The 20294-nt window shown below is 32.4% G+C and overlaps 2 protein-coding genes across 6 annotated transcripts in view; one reads left to right on the forward strand and one right to left on the reverse strand.

Annotated features, from left to right (window-relative positions):
* Positions 1-17951, reverse strand: part of LOC143082460 (adapter molecule Crk-like) — a 29701-nt gene extending 11750 nt beyond the window's left edge. For 3 of the 5 annotated variants that reach the window (XR_012980397.1, XM_076258125.1, XM_076258123.1), the window contains exons 1-4: positions 17788-17932; positions 11300-11329; positions 4403-4525; positions 2593-2749 (exon numbers count right to left, since the gene is read on the reverse strand). Coding sequence is in view for 4 of the 5 variants with exons in the window: in XM_076258125.1 (XP_076114240.1) it covers positions 2593-2749; positions 4403-4525; positions 11300-11329; positions 17788-17822 (345 nt within the window). In the remaining variant the exon portion in view is untranslated. Of the gene's footprint in view, positions 1-2592; positions 2750-4402; positions 4526-11299; positions 11330-17787 lie in introns of all 5 variants that reach the window. The other 2 variants (XM_076258127.1, XM_076258126.1) reach the window with 2 other exon arrangements.
* Positions 17952-18097: 146 nt separating this feature from the next.
* Positions 18098-20294, forward strand: part of LOC143082462 (nuclear pore membrane glycoprotein 210-like) — a 63628-nt gene continuing 61431 nt past the window's right edge. The window contains exon 1 of the mRNA XM_076258128.1: positions 18098-18325. Within this exon, the coding sequence (XP_076114243.1) occupies positions 18102-18325 (224 nt within the window). The 5' untranslated portion in view covers positions 18098-18101. The remainder of the gene's footprint in view (positions 18326-20294) is intronic.

The following is a 20294-nucleotide window of genomic DNA, read 5'->3' on the forward strand; positions in this document are numbered from 1 at the left end:
AGCCTATATATAAACTTGATTAGTTCTGGGAAACTAATTTTCCCAAAAGTATTAGAATATGAATCTTTAAGTATATGTATGTACATGTATAAAAGGAAGTGCACAGAATTCATATATCAGAAACAGATTTACAACCACATCTTAAATTTAGTGGTTCAGTTTGGAAATGCTTATTACTTATTTTGTATTTTTTTTTCTAGTCATAGTTCTTGTAATTTGTAAAGCAAACCTGTTTAAGTTTTATGTTTAAATATAAAAAGAAGATGTGGTATGATTGCCAATGAGACAACTGTCCACAAGAGACCAAAATGACACAGAAATTATTGTAGCCAGTAATAATGTGTAAACGTGCTTTTAAATGTTGTACTGTGAATTACCTCTCAATCAATTGATAAATGTTTTGATCTGATCTGATGTTTTTGTGCACAGCTATGGTCTTTTGACTTAGAAAATTCACAAAGATAATCAATTTTCCATACCTTTTCTACATTCTTGAAATATTGATTTAATTGGAGTTGCAAATATAAAAACATGGACAAAGAAAGATAAAGTGAAAAGACAGATGAACTATCATAAACAATCAAAAATTACTTGCACTTCAATAAAAGTATTATTCACATGTAAGACAAGGGGGATTGTAAGTATATTGTTAAAGATAGGCACTTGAGATACTTATGGAGAGCCATTGGTGTCATTACATTGTACAAACAATGAAGACTGATAGGACATAAAACTGTTATATAAACTATTTGGAAGGTACAGAAGTTTTATATATCTATTAGAGCTAATTTCCCAAGGTATGTAGTTTAACACTTTGGTTGGTTTGCTTGCTTTATATAACAGTTTGATCAAGCATTAATTTATAATTCAGTTTTACACTTCTAGTCAATAGATAGGTTGGGTATCAGTTTGTATAATGCAATTGGATGCTTAAGCAAACTTAAGTAAGCAAACTTAAGTAAGCAAACCAATTAAACCTTTAAACTATATGCATTAGAAAAAATAGCTGTAATAATTCCTTATTTCATTGATAAGATTTATAGATATATTTTAGAGTTGTTTCCCATACTATTTACAGATACAATAATTCCCCTTTCTATTTATAGTTTTTACTTCCTTGTTCAGTTGTGCACATACATTTAGAAGGTTTATATTAATTTTAAAAAACATTTTTTTGATTATCAATGATCTTTTAACAAGAGGGTGTTTCTCAGCTATAATATCATTAGAGGACGACAGCCTTGAGATGTGAAGCTGGCAGAGAAACATCCTAGAGCTTGAAAGACCTTTGATATTCTGTTTATCACTATCTTGCATATAACTTTGTTGTTGTTTACATTGACAAAGGCATGTGTGACTTTTTGTTTCCAGTAGAAAAAAGGAAAATTTTAAACGAAAAATATATTTAAGTTATATATGGCGAAAAGAATTAATAAAGTGGCGAAAGAGGTGGCAAAAAAAATATGTGACCCAGGGGAAACACTTATAGTACTTAAGCCTGTCCTAGTAGTCATATTAGTATATTATATCCAGATTTAAGTTATATATGGCAAAAAGAAATAATAAAGTGGCGAAAAATAAATTGTTTTGGCGAAAGAGATAGCCAAAAAAATAAATGACCCAGGGGAAACACTGATACTACTTATTAAAGCCTGTCCTAGTAGTCATATTAGTATATTATATCCAGTATTGACTTTGACCTTGCAGACAGACATTTTACTTTTTTTGTAACATACCCACTGGCAGTGGGCAAGAATCAAACATCATCAATATTCTTTAGGTATATTCCAGAGGCTGATTAAGAGGGGGTCCAGCCCCTCCCCTTTTTTTTGGAAAAATTTGGTTGATTATTATGGGAATTGCTGAAGCAGGACCTGAGCAGGCCTCCTCTTATGCAGTCAGTGGGCCCCCACTTTTGTAATTTTCTGGATTCACAGACATGAAATGTTTGTGACCTTCACCTTGCAAAAATACATTCAAACTTTATTTTGGACACACCTTAATAGTCAGCAAAAATAGAACCAAGTGTCATTAATATACTATACCGCTATCAAAAAGTTCATAGTCGAATTCAGAACATAACTCTGTATATTTGAATAATAGGATATTTTTGTTATATGGAGGATTGGGTGTTGATGGCAGATCTTTGATTGTTTCTGTACAATTTCTTTACAACTTTCATCTTAAAATTAAGAGCTTGGCATTGTATAGAAGCCTGTCTTCTGTTCAAAAACTATTTGTTACCTTCTAGAAGTTATAACCTTTTTGACTGTTTTTGTTTTTTTCTCCTTGACAAATTAATTTTGATAATATAATAAGTATCATAAAGCCATTATCCTACAAGTCAATCAAACATTATGATATAGACTTGATAGATAGATTCCTTTATTTTTCCTGACCTTCATAGTATAATCAACAACCTTGAAGGAAAATAATTCATGAAAACTGAATATTCATGAAATTTTGAGGTCATAAGATGATATCTTCATATTTTTATATTTAAGGAATAAAGCACTTTTTTTTTTACATTTCTGGTTGTATCTTATATCGTGTAATGGTAAATCATAACTCTATCAATACAAATATACCTACCGGTTTTATTAATGATGTTGTGTCTAAATAATGCGTTTTATAAAAGTTTAATAAACTAGGTATATCTGAGAACTCCTGGTCTCCAATTCTAAACCTTGTTATTCCAGCAGGATTTGTTATCTTGTTAATGATATAATGACTTATTTTATTTTCTTCCCTGAAAAGAAAAAGAACACTATTATTATATACAATGTACATTTTAATGTTAAAAGGGCTAAACTTTAAAAAGTATCTGCAACGAGTATGTTTGTTTAAAGTATACATAAAGGCTTCAATATCGAGCATCTGAAATCTTAAAGGAAACCAAGCATTTTCAATGATTCTTTTCCATAGAAATAGAGGTCTGTTTAAACAGATTTAGCATTATGGAACATAAATTCTGAATAAGGAAGTTGTAGTGAGATGTTATCTTTTGCTTCATCTTGTGTTGACGGTATCACTGCGTCTTTGAGATGGAAAATCACAATATAAGCTGTTTTTTGCTTTTGTTTTTGCCAAGTACTAAATATGTGAAGTGATTTTGCATCTAATAAAAATATCATATATGTATTCGTTTTTTACAAGTTTTTTTAATTTGCAACAATTCAACACTGTGTATCATCGGTAAAGTGGATATAGGTACTAACCCAGGGGGAGTGATCGATTTTGACCCGACACGGTAACGAAAATCTTTGTTTTGTTTTATCAACATTCAGCGTACATTTCTCAACATCTGAAATTACTGCTCAAAATTAATTTTAGCATCGATCTGTTCCTATTTACAAGACAACTTTTATATTCTAATATGAATAATAAAATTTTACATTCGCAAATTGCTGTGAATGTCAACATCAACTTTTAATTTGGATACAGTTGTCAACAAATTTACATGTTTTATCTGAGTGAAAGCTAATACAGGGCAAAAGTAATAGTTACCAATCATAAACCTACCTGTACTTACTCATTCCATGAAACATTTTTGGTAATACACAAGTGTGAAAATAATGTTTGTGTGTATGGTGTGCAGCAACTTAACTATGCACCGTACAGAATTTATGTGGTCAGCTATATAGTATACACTGTACAAAACGCTTCTTTTCAGACTAAAATATCGAAAAATAACATAAGTATGAAAGATCTCAATGATATCTAATGAAACAGCTATACCTATTACACACACACAGTGGCCTTTTATCAGAAAAAGAGTTTCAATGAATATGGAATCATATCCGATGAGACAAACGCCAACTTCCTTGACAAGTATCTGCACATGTTTTTAGTAATCATACTTGTTTTGGGAAAATAATGAGACTTCTCTTATCATCAACCTACGACCAAATCATTTCTTTAAACAACAATTATGTTTAAATTGAAGTTCACATTTTTGAATATTAGGGACGACATCAACAAATCAATGAAGGATAAAAAACTTAATTCAAATAGTTTGGGGGTGGGGTCAAAATTGCTGCAAGTTTTGTTTAATTGACATTGATTTTACATATATCCTTATTGGTCAATCGATTTTTCCAAAATTAAGTGAAGAGGGGGTCAGTGAAAAATCTATATAAATTAAGATTTTTATCCTACATTGAACTTTTGATGTCGTCCCTTATGTAATCAAAACAAAAATGTTGTTACCGTGTCAGGTCAAAATCGATCATGTCCGCTTGTTTAGTATCTATATCCACTGTAACAATGATACACGGTGTTCAATGTCTTTCAGAAAAATTGCACTTTTCTACATTGTAAATACACCTGATATCACAAAGATAAGAGGACATAATTCAATAAATCAACACATTTTTTTGGTTTTTTTAATACTGAAACTTACTTTACACATAATACAAAATCTCCTCTTATTGACTGACTCTCTCGGACAAGAAACACACCAGGTTCTTTTTCTGGTATCAATATTTCATTGGTTTCTTCTCTGTTTAGTGGACCGAAGTACCAACTGAAATACAGTAAATAAAATTACATCAAGGAAAACCACATTGGGTATACTTTTTTTCAATAACAGTAAATTTTTGTACAATATGAAAACATATAGATAATCTATTTTCAATACTAACATAATCCACTTGACTTTTTGAGACATTATGACATCAGATGAGAAATGCATGCAATTGTTATCATGGTTATAGAGAGAATAGTTTTCCACATTAGACTTTTGAACAGATATATCATGTTAAGGAGGGGTATTTGCGAAAAATACCAGTCGAGAGAATGTTAAATTTCACTCGCCTTACGGCTCGTGAAATTCATTCTCAAGACTGGTATTTTTCGCAAATACCTCTCAATAACATGATATATCTGTTTAATTACACCGAATGTTAATGTACTAAAACGCATTGATGATCGTGAAGTTACAAGCGTCCAGTCGGATAGAGTATTTTTTGGCAAATACCACGGCAGAGAGGGTAAAAAAGGCATATCCTTTTAGCAAATACCCCGGCGGCGTTAAAAATGAACGATATTCATTTGATAACAGTAAATTGGTGAAAAATACACTGGCTATTAACCAATCAAAAACCCGGATTCTTACATAAGGTGTAATTAAAATTTATAACTGATAATTTTTCTTTCTTTTTAATCCTGCAATAGTGCTATTTATTTAGACAGGTGAATTTATCCAAAGGGGTTATAGTCCAGACAATTAACTGAAATCAGTAGGGTCAGTCTATTTAAAAGAACAAAACCTGGAATGTATAAATTATTATTGAATTCAAGTTTTTTATAAACCTATGTATATTTGTAGTTATTTATTCAGTAAAGCATTTGTCCTAAATTTTGCCTTTTGGTTGGTATATATCTATATCAAAGCAAAAATTACATCAACATAAAGAATGTTTTTGATAAAATAATGTAAGCAGTGTGCAATACCAGTTGGTAAGCAGTCTACCAAAAATCTAATTACTACTAAGAACTACCAAGAACATAGAGAAGGAACTGTTGTTCAGGAAATAGATCTTTTAATCATCTCTTATTTATTGATGACACCATCCTCTTTATGTATCAAAGCTAGAATTGGTGTCATAACATGCTCATACACAAACAGATGGATGAAAGATTGTGGTCCATAAACAAAAAGATTACTCAAACTTTCTAAGATATCTATAACTAGCCGAGGGTGATGATCCACTCCTTTCCTGTAGTAGAGAGGAGTGGGTCGTAACCCTGGACTATGAAGCAGGGTTTTCCCTAAAAATTGAGGTGGTAGGGTAAATTATGATTATAATTGGCTGTCCCATACATCATGTGAAGCTGTACGCCCATCAAGCTGTAAGCTTGGAGCCTTACGGCAGGGGTCTGGGGATAAATAGATCAAAATCCTCCATTTTCACAATCTCCTGGCACCTAATTTCATCTTTCAAATTACCATATTTTTTTTTGTATGAAAATAAAAGAAAACAAATCTCAAAGAAATTTCATTTTTTTGGGGTGTAATTGTCAGTTCTTCACTTTTTTCTTTACCTTAAGCTGAGATAACATTAGCCTTTAAAGATGTTTTTGATAATTATAAGAAATATAATTGTTATAAAATTTGAAGTTAAGTCTCACTGTCAACTACTTAATTTTTTATGAAAGCTTTGTTATAGCCCTGAGAATGTGATGATGATTATGGGAAAGAACCTAGGAACAAAAGACTTTATACAATGTACCAGGATCATCTGGATGGCAAAGATAAAACTGGAAGAAATATTCATTATTCTTTATGTGTGCTCAAAGCAGCCATGCATTTATGCATCAATCAATAAACTTGTCATAGATTAATTGTTGTTAAGTTTTATTCTAAAAGGTCCTCATCTTCAAACTCATCCTCATTGTCATTATCATCATATTCATTTCATCTTAAATGTCTTCAATGTTCAATCTCACAATTTTTGCTGCTTGCTTCATTACATGTCATTGTTTTTCTTCTAACTAACTGATACCAAGATCAGTCTGTATCCCAGCATCTTCAGTTTCAACTTCCTTTTGAGTAACCGTCTTTCCAGCTTCTTCCGACTAAGCCTTTTCAAATACTGTATTTGATATTTGTTTTCCTTTTCTTCATGGTGACCCATTTTCCAGCAGTCATGAACCATCTATCAGCTTCCTCTACTTCGGGTCCATTAACAGACACCTGATGTTAAGTAGTGAGCATATCATTCTTGATAAATTTCTAAGTCTTGTAACTCTTGTTTGATTCTTTTGATAGCACTACCATCTCTTTCAGGACATGCATTGCTCACTGGCAAGCTTATCACAATCTTGGAAATGTGAACAAGTTCCTGATAATTCATCATTAAATGATGGTGGCTTACCATTCTCTGCAAGCTCTATTCTAATGGACTGATACAAAATATGTTTCGGATCAGGGTGCTTCACATTCTAAGGTACGTCTATTTTCCATTTGCTGAGAATATATTTGAAGCTTCTCCACTCTGCTAGCAGTTTTTTCTCCTCTGTCTATTCTAGTTTCATCGGCCTGGAAGAAGTGATCGCCATGTTTTTAACACTTTCATTATCATAGGTTTTGAATTCTAGTGTTCCCCTCAAAGGCACACTAAATGGATCAAGGATGCTGAGGCACTAAAAATTGGTACATGTATACTACTCGAAAATCAGTAATATATGTTTTCTTTTACAGCTTTGTTCTGCCATTTGATGTTAAAGGGTTGTCAGAATCAGTTGGTAAGAGATCATCAAGGCTATCCATAATGTGACCAATAGCAGGCTGGACTGATGAAAAATTTATGGTGCATTGCTGAAAAGCTTTACTGAGAGATGCCAGAATTGGTAGTATATGACTCAATACTGCAAGATCCCCAATAAATTTGAACTGTCTCATACGTTTCAACAAACCATCAGCTGTTTGGGCGTCATTCAGTTTCAGTACTCAGAGGGTTTGAAGCACTGCTGGTAAATTCCCAAATGCTGATTTAACAGAATTATCGAATGATAACAAGCTTGTCTTACAGGCTTTCTTCATTTTTCTGGTGATGTAGACTCGTTTCTGTTTTGTTTTATCTCCTGTTTGCCGTGCAACCTAATGCATTTGAAGCTGTGTTTTGAGTAGTGCAGCAGTTTCCTTTGGTGAGTCATCAAAGTACTTCCATAGTTGTGTTAGAACTCTTTTTACTGTATTCTTTATCCTTGTTTTAAGTTGTTTGTATCTGTGCAAGCCAGTGACAAACAGTGGCAGATGTATTGAACACTTCATAGCACTTAACAATGTAGATTCTATATTTTTAAATTTTGCAGCAACCCCATTCTTTTTTCCAACCATGATACTAGTGCCATCAGATACAAAACTGTTTCTTATGTCTAATTCATTCTTTGACAGGATATGGGGCACTGATTTCAACAAAGTGTCAGCATCTGCTGAGGATCCAAAGTCTAGCAATATCCAGAGAATCTACTTGACCTGATCCACTGTCATCTATATACTACACAAAACAAACCATCTCTTGTTTTACAGATATGTCTGTCGCCTCGTCAACTAGTAGTCCATAAACCCCAGAATTTCTTACTTTTTCTGCTACTTCATTACCATTGTGGTATCCAATTGTCAACATCATTTCTCTAATGGTTCTAGCACTCTAGTACATCTGAAATATTTTATCATTGTTTATAGAAGGATGTCCCATTTTCTCTACCAAAAGCATTAGGCTACTGAATTTAGAGATCGGTGTTTAATCCTTCATCAGCCGATACAGAGCAATAAAATCTGCTTTGAGGTTATGGCTGTAACTGCTTTTTTTCCTTCAAATCCTCCTGGAAAACTGAGGTTCTGCTGGTAAGTTCTAGTGTTACTAGAGTTTTATGTTGTTCAGCGTTAGAGTGGTCTTTAACTGCAGATCGCACACTTGGTGTCTTGTTAAGTACCTATATTTAAGATTTGTTCTGTAAGTTACATGTATTGTTTTTTTTTACTGAGAATACAGAACAAACCTACATTTTCCTTATGCACCAACCACCAGATTAAAGTTTCATTGCAAAAGGCCAGTTCTGAATTTCTTTTCCATGAATGAACAAATTTATCTTTTTTTTGTTCATTTTGCTGACATCTTATTTCTGAACAGTTTTTGTTTACACAACAGTTTCTGTGGTAATAATGTATGCCTTCAAAGTTTGGGAAAATGCTTTGTGTATTAATAGCAATATTATCGTTTTCAAATTTTAAAGACTGCAGAGTCTCAGTACATATGCACTACCAGTGACCATGGGATGTGATTCAGTACTACAGGCAACTGTGGGCTGTGACTCAGTACTACAGGTGACCTTGGGCTGTGACTCACTACTACAGGTGACATTGGGTGGTGACTCAGTACAACAGGTGACCTTAAGCGGTGACTCAGTACTACAGGTGATCTTGGGCAGTGACTCAGTACTACAGGTGATCTTAGGCAGTAACTCAGTACTACAGGTGACCTTGGGTGGTGACTCAGTACTACAGGTGACCTTTGGTGGTGACTCAGCACTACAGGTGACCTTAGGCTGTGACTCAGTACCACAGGTGACCATAGGCTGTGACTCAGAACTACAAGTCTCTGATTACTGGATACTAATTTCACTTTCATGCTCATTGTGTTGACCTGCAATACAAATATTTCATTCAGTAAGACTAAAAAAACACCAAATAATTATATAGGAATCAAACTAAAAAAAAAATTGTGCATCATAAAGGATCTTCAAGATTGAAAAGGTTGCTTCCTGTGGAGATGCTTATATTATATTGAATATTGTTGAGTATAAATTTTATTCCTATCAGTTGAAGTAAACTTCAATTATCGTTCAACACAGGTAGTGGTGACAGACAGACAGACAGTTATTACTATAGGGCGCTGCATATAAATGCGGGACCTTATATTAGATAACATTTAAATATGATCACAGGGTTTCATCAACTGATCAAGTCAGCTGTTTATTTCATATTTTGTAGAATGAGTTTTACATTTATAACAAATAATAAAATAGGTCAACCTTTAGGGGTCATCCATAATTGTCAACCATTTTCCAAAGTGTACAAAACGTACACTTGGGGGGAGGGGGTTAAAAAATCAACATTTTTACTGTACGCTTTTTTTTTTTTATTTCCGGAATTTATATCGTTTCCGTAGGGAAAGTCAATTTATAAAATCGAGAATTGGCTTGGGTGTGTTTCTCTTCTTATTTCTTCTCTATTATTTTCACTTGATGATATTGATTTCGATATCATAATTCTACTCAATTAAAAGATCAAATCATATAAAAACTAAATCTTTCAAAAATGTGAACTAGTAAAATTGTTTAAACAAAAAGTTTGCAAGCATTTCTCAGTACCCCCGATTGTCAATTTCACCTGCTTTATTATTGATCGATATCGTTTACTCTGTTTAATAAACAACATTGATTGAAACACTAAATTCTTTGAATGTTTTGATTTTGACAAGATGCCATTTCGTGAAAAGATTTTAAACTGGTCCTTCGATTAATTTCTTGTAATGCATTCCAAAATAGTAAACCAGTAAACCGGAAATAAACTTATTTTTCTTAGTATAAGCCTCCTTTAATTAGGAGCACCTCCATATGAAGTTTAACCTTAACTTAAAAAATATCCAATATATGTACACGTTACAGTATATATACATAAACGATAATAGTGCCATGAATGGCATATTTACAGGGACCTTTTAAATAGAAATACAGGCGGGAAATTTAAAAACCCAAAATGTTTTAAAACATTACACTTTGATTGATTGCTGTCTTGAGCTCTGATTCCATCAACAACTGTCAGTCCATACTTTACCAAATTGATGCAATATAACCATGCATTTCCCTTTCTTTGATTTCTTAGCATAATTTATGTGCCCTTTTGTTAATCTTTTGCATGCTCTAGGTGCCCTTTTTTATTGGAGTTACCATTCCCACTGTGTGATAGGGGAAACACTAATCTTTGTACTCTTTATTCTGACAAAACACAAGCATCACAGATAGATGTCATCAAATAAAACAGTCAGATATGTTTTAGGTTTTTTTTTCAATGCAAAGTTCTATATTAAACTAAAATATAATAGACAGGATCTTCTTTTTATTAAGAATGACTGACTCTTCTCTTGAAATCTGAAAATGGTTGATGTACACTTTTTGAGGGAGGGTGGGGGGTCTGAAAAAGTGTACGTTTTGTACACTTTGGAAAATGGTTGACAATTATGGATGACCCCTTAGCTCTATAAATAAAAAAAACATTAAAATCTTCACATAAATACACTGACAGATACTATCATTGGAAAGACAGGCTCAGAAACTGAAAACAATAGAATGGTGTGTACTCGTACATGAATTTATATAGAATTTAAGAAAGTGTGATTACATAAAATCTTACGAGTGGCAATGCGAAATTAGTATCATAGCATTTTAAAAGTGAATAATTGGCCCTAATATAAAATTTAAAATTGCTGAAATTAATATTGTACTAAAAAGTGGTTTCCCTTTTTCGTATATACTACTTTTGGTGTACATGAACAAGTAATTCATAAACATATTTTAAAAGTATCCATTGAAAATTGAATGTATCATACTACTCATTCCCACTCTTTAATACGTTTAAGTTGATGAAAGGGATAAAAGTAAAGAACCAACACCAGTTTTACTAAGGTAAGCAATAATATAGATAGTAAGCAACCAACACCAGTTATACTAAGGTACCATATTTTATTTTTAATTAGTAAGCAGTATATAGTTTAAACATCTCATTATTTACCTGGTCTTTCTGTATGATACCATCTCTGTCCTTGAATACATGTAGATGATAGATAAAAAAAATAATTTTATTTCTATAATAAACCGATTTATTTAATATATTAGTTGATAAAATTTGCATAACTATGTATTTGTAAACAAATGACCCCCCTTTTTTCTTATAGGACTTGTACACGTATTTCAATCAAACAATTATTTCTCAAGCATTGTCATAAAATTGATATTGCCTCTGATTTCTTGTAAACAGTTCAGAAAGTAGGATACTAAAATCATTGGGAACTATTGTTATTCATGTGTGGTCGACAATATTCTACTTTTGTTTTTTTATCTTCATTCTCTGAACACCACATGGGCATTGAAAAAGGAACTACAACAGGTACTGTTTTCCAGATTCTTAACAACATTTTAAATTTCACTTTCTTTTATTTGACTGATATTATTTCATAAAACACTATTGTCATCCTCTCGGACTTTCTTTGATTTCTTGAAGCCAAAACTGAACAGGGTATTTGATCGCTTCATATTGTTTATGACCATCTGAATGTCTCTCTTGTTATCCTTGCAAAAATACATTGTACATTGCATTTTGACTTTATATAGATGACCAATCAGTGACCAGAATTCACGTGAACTATATTTAGCAAAAGGTAAACACTAATTTTACATCCTTGTTTATCGAGACAGCGACTTTGCGACAATATGATTCTTGCCACTTGCCTGTAAACATTTTAAAAAGATATTTTTTTCTTTTAGAATTAATATTTTAGTCAGAGAAGTTGCAGGCACTTGAAGCTACCGTAAATGGCAGATTTCCATGGTCATCGGCTACTTTGGAAAGCACTGTATGAAGGCAACTCTGACCATCAATAAGTCAACTTGGACTGTCTATAAATCAACTGGGACAGTTTATAATACAAACCCAGCCAAAATATAAAAATAAGAGTTTATACTAAAGAATAAGAAATGATTTCTTTGATGAAAAAGAAGTGAACGTGGACCTTCTAAAATGCAAAAAAATAAGTAAGTACTGATGTTAATTCTGAATTTAAAATTAAGACAGAGGCTTAGGAAGCTGTAAAATCAGATTTAATCTAGTATTTCCCACATTTGGAAATGCCTGCACCAAGTCTTAATTGTGACAGTTGCTATCAATTCATTTGATGTTGTTTGAGCTTTAAATTTATCTATTTGCTAAAGGACTTTCTATATTCAATTTTCTTTGTTATTTTTGTTATTTATTTTTTTCAGTTATAATTAATAATAAGTAATATACATGTACATGTCTTGGTTGCCACCCATATGTCATCTGAAATAAGTTACAGAAGTTCCTTTCTCTAGCTATCTAGGGCTCTAGGCATACTGCTGGCTTCACTATATATAGAAATACAGAATCGGTAGCCTAGCAATGTATTTACACAATATTTGTAAAGACTTTCAAAAACAATTCAGGTTCTGATTTATAAAAATTTCGACAATGGGAGACAGATATTTTATTTCAAACAAGAATTACAATTGAATAGGAATAAAATCAGTTATGGAAATCAATATTTCCAGTTAAATATGAATATCAACGGCAATTTATTTTCTTTAGTCACCCATCGTGTTTGTTTGAACAGCCATTTTTTTAAAATTAGTTTAAAAAGACACAAAATTCTACAGAATAAATAGGTACATAATTGTTAAAAAATTGAATCAAAGAGCAGAATGCTCTGAGGGATACGATTGCCATAGATTAGTTTTCATTGACACATGTATAGCAGTTCTCCCAACTTTTCATTAAGCAAATGCGTGAGAGTTGGCCAAAATTGAAAAGATCAAAGAGGGAAAAATATAGATCCAAGGATACTGCCGCATAAAAGCATGAACATGCGTGAGTCTCACGCATTTTTGGCAGCCCTGGTACAGCTGGATAGTATTATTTTCAAAACTAATTCAACTGCACATGCAAAATGTAATAATCTGAATAGTCACTCAACTTTAAAAATAGTCAATCCCGGATACAAGTGTATGAGCAATGTACTTATTGTGTTTTATTTTTGTACTATCAATTCCAACTTTACTTTCCACAGCAGTCACGGAAAGTGGGAGACGGTATTTCACTTCGTATCTTATCACCGTTAATTCTAGGAGGAACCCCATTTCTAACTCTTTAAATATTAATTTTCTTTGTGTCTGTGGGCATGACTCCTTTCCGTACACACTCCTCTGTTTAAATTGAGATCGTTATGAATATAATACGACATTTATATACATCCAAGGATATCATATGTATAGTATACAAATCCTTGCGACATCTAACAAGTTAATTTTTCTTGACGAGTCGTATTGTATTTCGATTTTGATGGAAAATACTTCCGGAAGGGAGACAACTCGAAACGATAATATGGAAGACTCCATTTTGGCTGAAGGGGTGTTATAGGTAAACACTACATTTATTTAAATTTAAATGATGCATATGATTTAAAATTATGCAACAACAATAACCCTCAATAGCAGACAGACATAGAAATAATCCCATGAGTTTCAAATTAATCAATGAAGCTGGGAATCCAGAGCAACCACTCAATCTGATACCCGTTGAAATCAAGAAAACTATACACATGCGCATTAACACATAAACAAACCCATGACTTGGGATTTGGAACAAGAACGTTTATTAAATGATATGATGAATTGTTCTTCATTTCTTTATGGGAGTACAGTATCAAATATCAGTTTCATAACAGTAAAATATGGAAAAACTCCTCATCAGTTCTCATGTGACAGAAATAGAATTATCGGAATTCAGAGAACTCTCCCATTTATCAAAACTGGGGAATTCCCTCTGACGTGTTTCTAAATTTATAAAACCACTAAATATAAATACTGCTTAATTTTGGTTTTCCGTGTTGTTAAAAACAGGCATATAGGTCAAGGGAAATATCAAACATGAAGATTATGAGAAGAACATTACAGGAAAGTTGTTTATGTTCAATCCTTTTGCTTGTTATTACCTTTTAAAGCAAGACAATCATAAGAATCTGAGATGTTGCTGAATGTTTAGAATAAAAGGGTTGACGTGAGGGAATGCAGCCCTGAGTCAACAGTAAAAGTCTACAGATTGCTTGAAAGCAATCGTGTCCCAAAAATGAAATCTTGACCTGAAATATTGTTCATCATCTTTGAATATTCATAACTGCAGTAAGTGATATCACATTTACGTAGAGATTGTTATGCAAATATGCCAACACGTAAATTAAATGAAATTGTCATAAAAAATATTATTGTTCAAATCATCTTACAATACTTTTGAGTTATTATAAAAGATAATGTTTATACACAATCTGTGTTGACCTATTTGCCATTCTGAGTTAACTCAGTTTGAGGTGTTTCCTTGCCGAGTTGTCCTTCATTCTTATTTATCCCTAACTTGGCCAAATCCAGTAACTTCATTCATCTGGTTCATAAGTCAGGTAAGTTATCAAATATAGTTATAAAGAACAGATTGACCATAAAAAACGAAATTTTTCAAATTAAACTAAAATTGTTTCAAAAAAATGTTCTACATTGAAACTTCTGAGGGGAGCAGCATCAACCTAAAAGTACATTCATTGACATGCATGCATATGTAACAGTTTATTTCTTCCTCTGTGATATTTTATCCTGAGAATAATTTGTCACGGTAATTTTTTTCCAGGCATGATATTTCCAGGCCATTCATTAGGAGGCGGTACCCGGTACTTTTACCCTCCTATGCTATTGACAAGTACCGCCTAAATGTAGAAATTTTTATATAAGATATACATGGAATAAATTGAAAAGTACCACCTAGAAACGTGGAAAGTACCAGTCAACATGAAAGATAATGAAACCCCTGTATTTCACAGGTAGAATTTTTCCAGAGGAGTGAAAATCTATCTGTGTTATGTGGATAGTATGTACCGGTATGTATTTGGCATATCATATTTCACAAAACTTTGTGAAATATAGTCCCATTAACTACTATGCAAGTTACTCGCAATCAATATATACCTAACATTAATTATAAAATGTTTCACAAAGGTAGAACAAATTTGCATAATTTATCAAAGGGAGGTAATTCTGAGCAAATTATATTTTAAAGATATTAATTTAATATATATATTCCTGAATCTATTTCATAGTGAAATTTTTCCTTCAATCTTATTTTTTGTATATTCATTTATATAACAAGATGACTTACAACATGAATTTTTAATAAGACAGATAACATTTCACAGGTAAATACTATCCAGGTGTTACAAATATTATCATAATCAAATTCTTCCATTACTGTTAACAGTAGTAATGCAACTATATTTCTACCTTTACGTTTTAATTTATATTTGTACTGAGATTTCTAGCTTGTCCACTCTGTCCACTCATAGGAGTGGGCATGCAATTTCTTTTGTTTAATCAAAAGACTGGCAAGTACAGTCAATTGAAAAAAGCAGATAAGCATTTGTAATCACTATTTTTTACAAAAAAAGAGATTATAGCTAGGGTGGGCACGAGTGGGCCGGTGGAAAAAGCAAAATCCACCCGGACTGTTGTGTATTTGTAAAGGATACTTTTTTTTCTAATAACTATTCAATAAGTTAACTACCCAGATATAATTTCATTGCAAAGGAAAAAATATCCCAGGGAAATATTTTCCTCTGGATAAAAAAATAACAATTACTGTGACATTTTTTCCTCCGGATATAATTTTGCTTTACACATAGACATAGTCCAAATAATTATGAGGTCTTGAAAGGCTATTTTATTTTTTTCTTTGACGCCTTTCATAGATGGAAGGCTTCAACGGAAAATTTAAAGGCACTGGCTACGGTTACATGGAAATGTAACAATAATAAAAATATTATTGTTACATTGGGGACTAAATGCCAGAATGCATGGTTGGATAAGGAACCGATTAATTACGAATGTAACAATAATTATTGAGGCTACGGTTACATTGCCTTATTGTTACATAAAAACAGCAATGTTCGATGGGACTAGTAATATGTACTAAATAATAAAAGTTGAAGACATTATCTTATATTTACAATACATACAAGTATAACATACAATTTTTTTATTTTTTTTATAGTACGTCCTCCATGGATTCTGAAATCGGACTCGGACATCTCTTAAACTGAGTTTTACTATGCGTAGTGTTGTGCATTTGTTTTTTCTACATTGGCTAGAGGTATAGGGGAGGGTTGAGATCTCATAAACATGTTTAACCCCGCCGCAATTTTGTGCCTTTCTCAAGTCAGGAGCCTTTGCATGGCCTTTGTTAGTCTTGTATGATTTTTTTAATGTTAGTTTCTTGTGTATAATTCAGAGTTTAGTATGACGTCCATTATCACTGAACTAGTATGCATATTTGTTAAGGGGCCAGCTGAAGGACGCCTCCAACGGGTGCAGGAGTTTCTCGCTACATTGAAGACCCATTGATGACCTATGGCTGTTGTCTGCTCTATGTTCGGGATGTTGTCGCTTTGACACATTCCCCATTTCCATTCTCAATTTTATACATGTATACAGAAGTTCACAGTGTTAGTTCACAGTTAGCAGACTTTGCTTTTGATGTATCAATTTTTGGTAAGTGCGTTTGTATAGCTGTATGAAATTTGTGTCTTGATATTGTTTCAGTTTCGTTTCAAACGCATCCCATGCAAGTTTTAAATTTTTCACCCAAACAAAATTGGTAATAAGAATCTCTTCATCTTTTGTTCAAAGTATAATGACAGTAATACGAGTAGGTGTGCAGTTAAATAATTAAAAGTGAACAGTTTTCTAAGCCCGAGTTTTCAACAATAAATCATTGAACTTTATTTTTCGCCTTTGGCACTACTAATTTGAAGTAGTATCTTTAAGAACATCAAATCCATTAATACCTAAAACTATTTAAACACCATTTGTTGAATAATAATATATATTATTTATTATTATAACAAGTATTATTTAGTAGACATGAATGAATTAAGCTTAATAAATCTAGCGTACATTGCTGTTTTTCATGTTACAATAACGCAATGTAACCGTAGCCTCAATAATTATTGTTACATTCGTATTTAATCGGTTCCTTACCCAACTTTGCATTCCGGCAATTAGTCTCCAATGTAACAATAATATTTTTATTATTGTTACATTTCCATGTAACCGTAGCCAGTGCCAAATTTAAAATAGCCTATCAAGATGTCATAATAATTTGGACTGGTATTGACACTCCCAAAATACACTTGAAGTTGAGAGACAACATTAAGTAACCACTGCAGCATATCTTCATTTATCATGCTTATAGAATATATACAGAGAGTTTTTTGGCCGAATAAAATACACACAATCTTGATTATCAAAAGCAGAAAATCACCATCACGAGTATTTTTTCAGTGAATCATGAGCACTAAAATTTGGCAAAAAGAGGCGAATGGGACTCAAAAAGGGGGGTTGTTAAAATTTTCTTGCAAAAACGGTCATTTAAGTATCATTTTTAAGAATAACCTATATTTGTCTTCTGGGTCAAAGTCTGCTGCCATGTTAGCAACCTTTGACTAGAACGTCAAGACGTAAATAGTGTCTCATTTGACTTGTTTTCGTGGTTTATCAGGAAGTTCCCGAGTTCTCAAAACAAATATGGCGGCGGGCATTTGTTAAAGTCTCTAACCAAACAAAATTCATATACATTTTATAAAATGAAATTCTTTGGCAAAAAAACAAAATCAAAAACATTATATTGTATAAAACTTGCGCACAATTTATATTTTTTATTCTAGATATTTTATATTTGTTCATGGTTTCGAGGCTCCAAATTAAAAATGGCAGCCTCCAGTAGCAAAAGGATGGCGGCAATTTTCAACATGAAGATCTATTTTTTGACTATTTTAACATTGTTTATCTGTATTACATCAACATACGCTGCCCGTTTAAGTGACCCTAAGATATTGCTTCCCTATCACAGTTCTGCTATAGTCAATTATACGCTTCATGTAAATCTGACCAGGGATGAAGTAAAATTTGCAGAGTCCAGTTGCTTTACATGGTAAAGAGTTCATGGGTTAATTCGGCACATTATCAAATAGGAACATGGTTAATTCGGCACCCAGAATTAACAAAATGATTAACATTCTTGTATATAAAAAAAATTAAAAAACAAGAATTTTCGGTCAATTGGGTCCAGTTTATATATCTTCAAACAAATAAATGCTGTCTTTAATATGAGGCAGGCATAACTTGTGAATAGGGACGAAGTCTGTATGTATTTTTTTTTTAATTCAAACATGTTAATAAAAGGAACAGAAACACCGTTACGTTCCCGATTTTGGTTCTGTTGTTAAGGATTTAGCTGTGACGTTTTTTAAGTTTTGACGTCATATTTAATGTAAACAAAAGAAACACTTTCAACAGGTAACGTTTTTTTCATATCAAACAATTATTAAAAATGAATTTGTATTGAGTTCCAATCTTATATTTTACTAGACTGATAAATATATATTTTTGTGACGAAAAAGTGTTTAGTTGGTTATTTTGCCGTGATGCAACTTGAACTCAAGTGTGTATTCTTGTGTTTGTGCTTTGTTGTTTGGTGTCTACGTTTCACACGTCCACGGACAACAAATGCCAAGTATACTCCTCAACAGGGTAACCCTAAAAATCTCTGGTAGCGTGATTAAAGGAATCCTGGTCACATAAATAAATAAATGGATCCTGGTGTAGTCTGAACGAAGTCTTGCAAGTTAACATAAACACAAAGTCGATTAAAAGTTCAATACTGTATTATTCAAAATCCAAAGTACATGTAACAGTAATACAAGTTTACAACATCTTAACTGCAGGCTCAACAATACGGTGACATAATCCTAAATCTTCTACGTACGCACCTCTCATACACAAAATCGTCTCTCCTCCTCGTATATCGTCTCTCGTCTCACTATCTATTTCTCTCTTTTATACTACCCTAGTAACCTGATTACAATATGGTTAAATGACTCTGAACAAAGAAATATTCTACAGGAGCTATATTACAGGAGCCCGGAGCCCGGAGCTAAGGTCAACCAAAGCTAAGGTCAATCGAGACACCTGTATAAACTTAGCAAAGGGGCACCAGCTGATTAACATGATTGATTTGACATTTAACAAGTACAATCTGATTGAAGGCGATAAACATAGATTGTAAGGAATACTTTATAACAGTTAATGCGGCTAAGTAATTGATCTAATTATATCATGATCATTAAAACCCAATGATGCATGTAATAAACGAAAAACGTTACATTTTATTCAAAGTCTCATGCAAACAAGACCAGAAAAGAAAGAAGATTTCTGCGCAAATGAGTGGAAAACAGGAACAGGAAGTAGATCTAAAAAAAAAGTTAACGATTTCGAGTTCATTAGAAGAATGAAAAATTGGGGAAATTTTCCTGATTTTTTTTTTATTGATTTTTCTACCATAATTGGGGACTGCATCCCCATATAAACCATTTTTTACTTATACACCTCATTGCAATTTGACTGCCTTTTACTTAACTGGACTTCACACAGGTCCTTTTTAAATTTTGACGATAAGTAAAAAATAGCTGATAAAATGTTATCTGTGGATTAAACAACAGCTTTTAAAAATGGGAGTATAAATTAAAAAAAAATATATAGAATTTGTTCATACCATAGCTGGCATAGGCAGATCCAAAGTGGGGGGGAGGTACTTTTGTTTGATAAATTGGGTTCATTTCATTATATTTATATGGAATCACTGTAGCATTGCTGGAGCAGTTACCCTATACAATTAAATAAGAGAACCTATGTGCTTTTTATCATGTTTATTCATGTAGAAGTAAAACTGTATTTGTCATTATACATTTGTTAATATCTTTCAAATGACTTCAGATGTCTTAGTATAAGAAAGACATTTTATGAACACCGCATGTACAAAATATAGGTGTCTGCATTATCATGTAACACAGCCGCATATTAGATGTTAGTTATATTTGACTTTGTCCTTAATTTACATTAAT

The sequence above is a fragment of the Mytilus galloprovincialis genome, chromosome 7 (assembly GCF_965363235.1).
Source record: "Mytilus galloprovincialis chromosome 7, xbMytGall1.hap1.1, whole genome shotgun sequence".
NCBI classification, from domain to species: domain Eukaryota; kingdom Metazoa; phylum Mollusca; class Bivalvia; order Mytilida; family Mytilidae; genus Mytilus; species Mytilus galloprovincialis.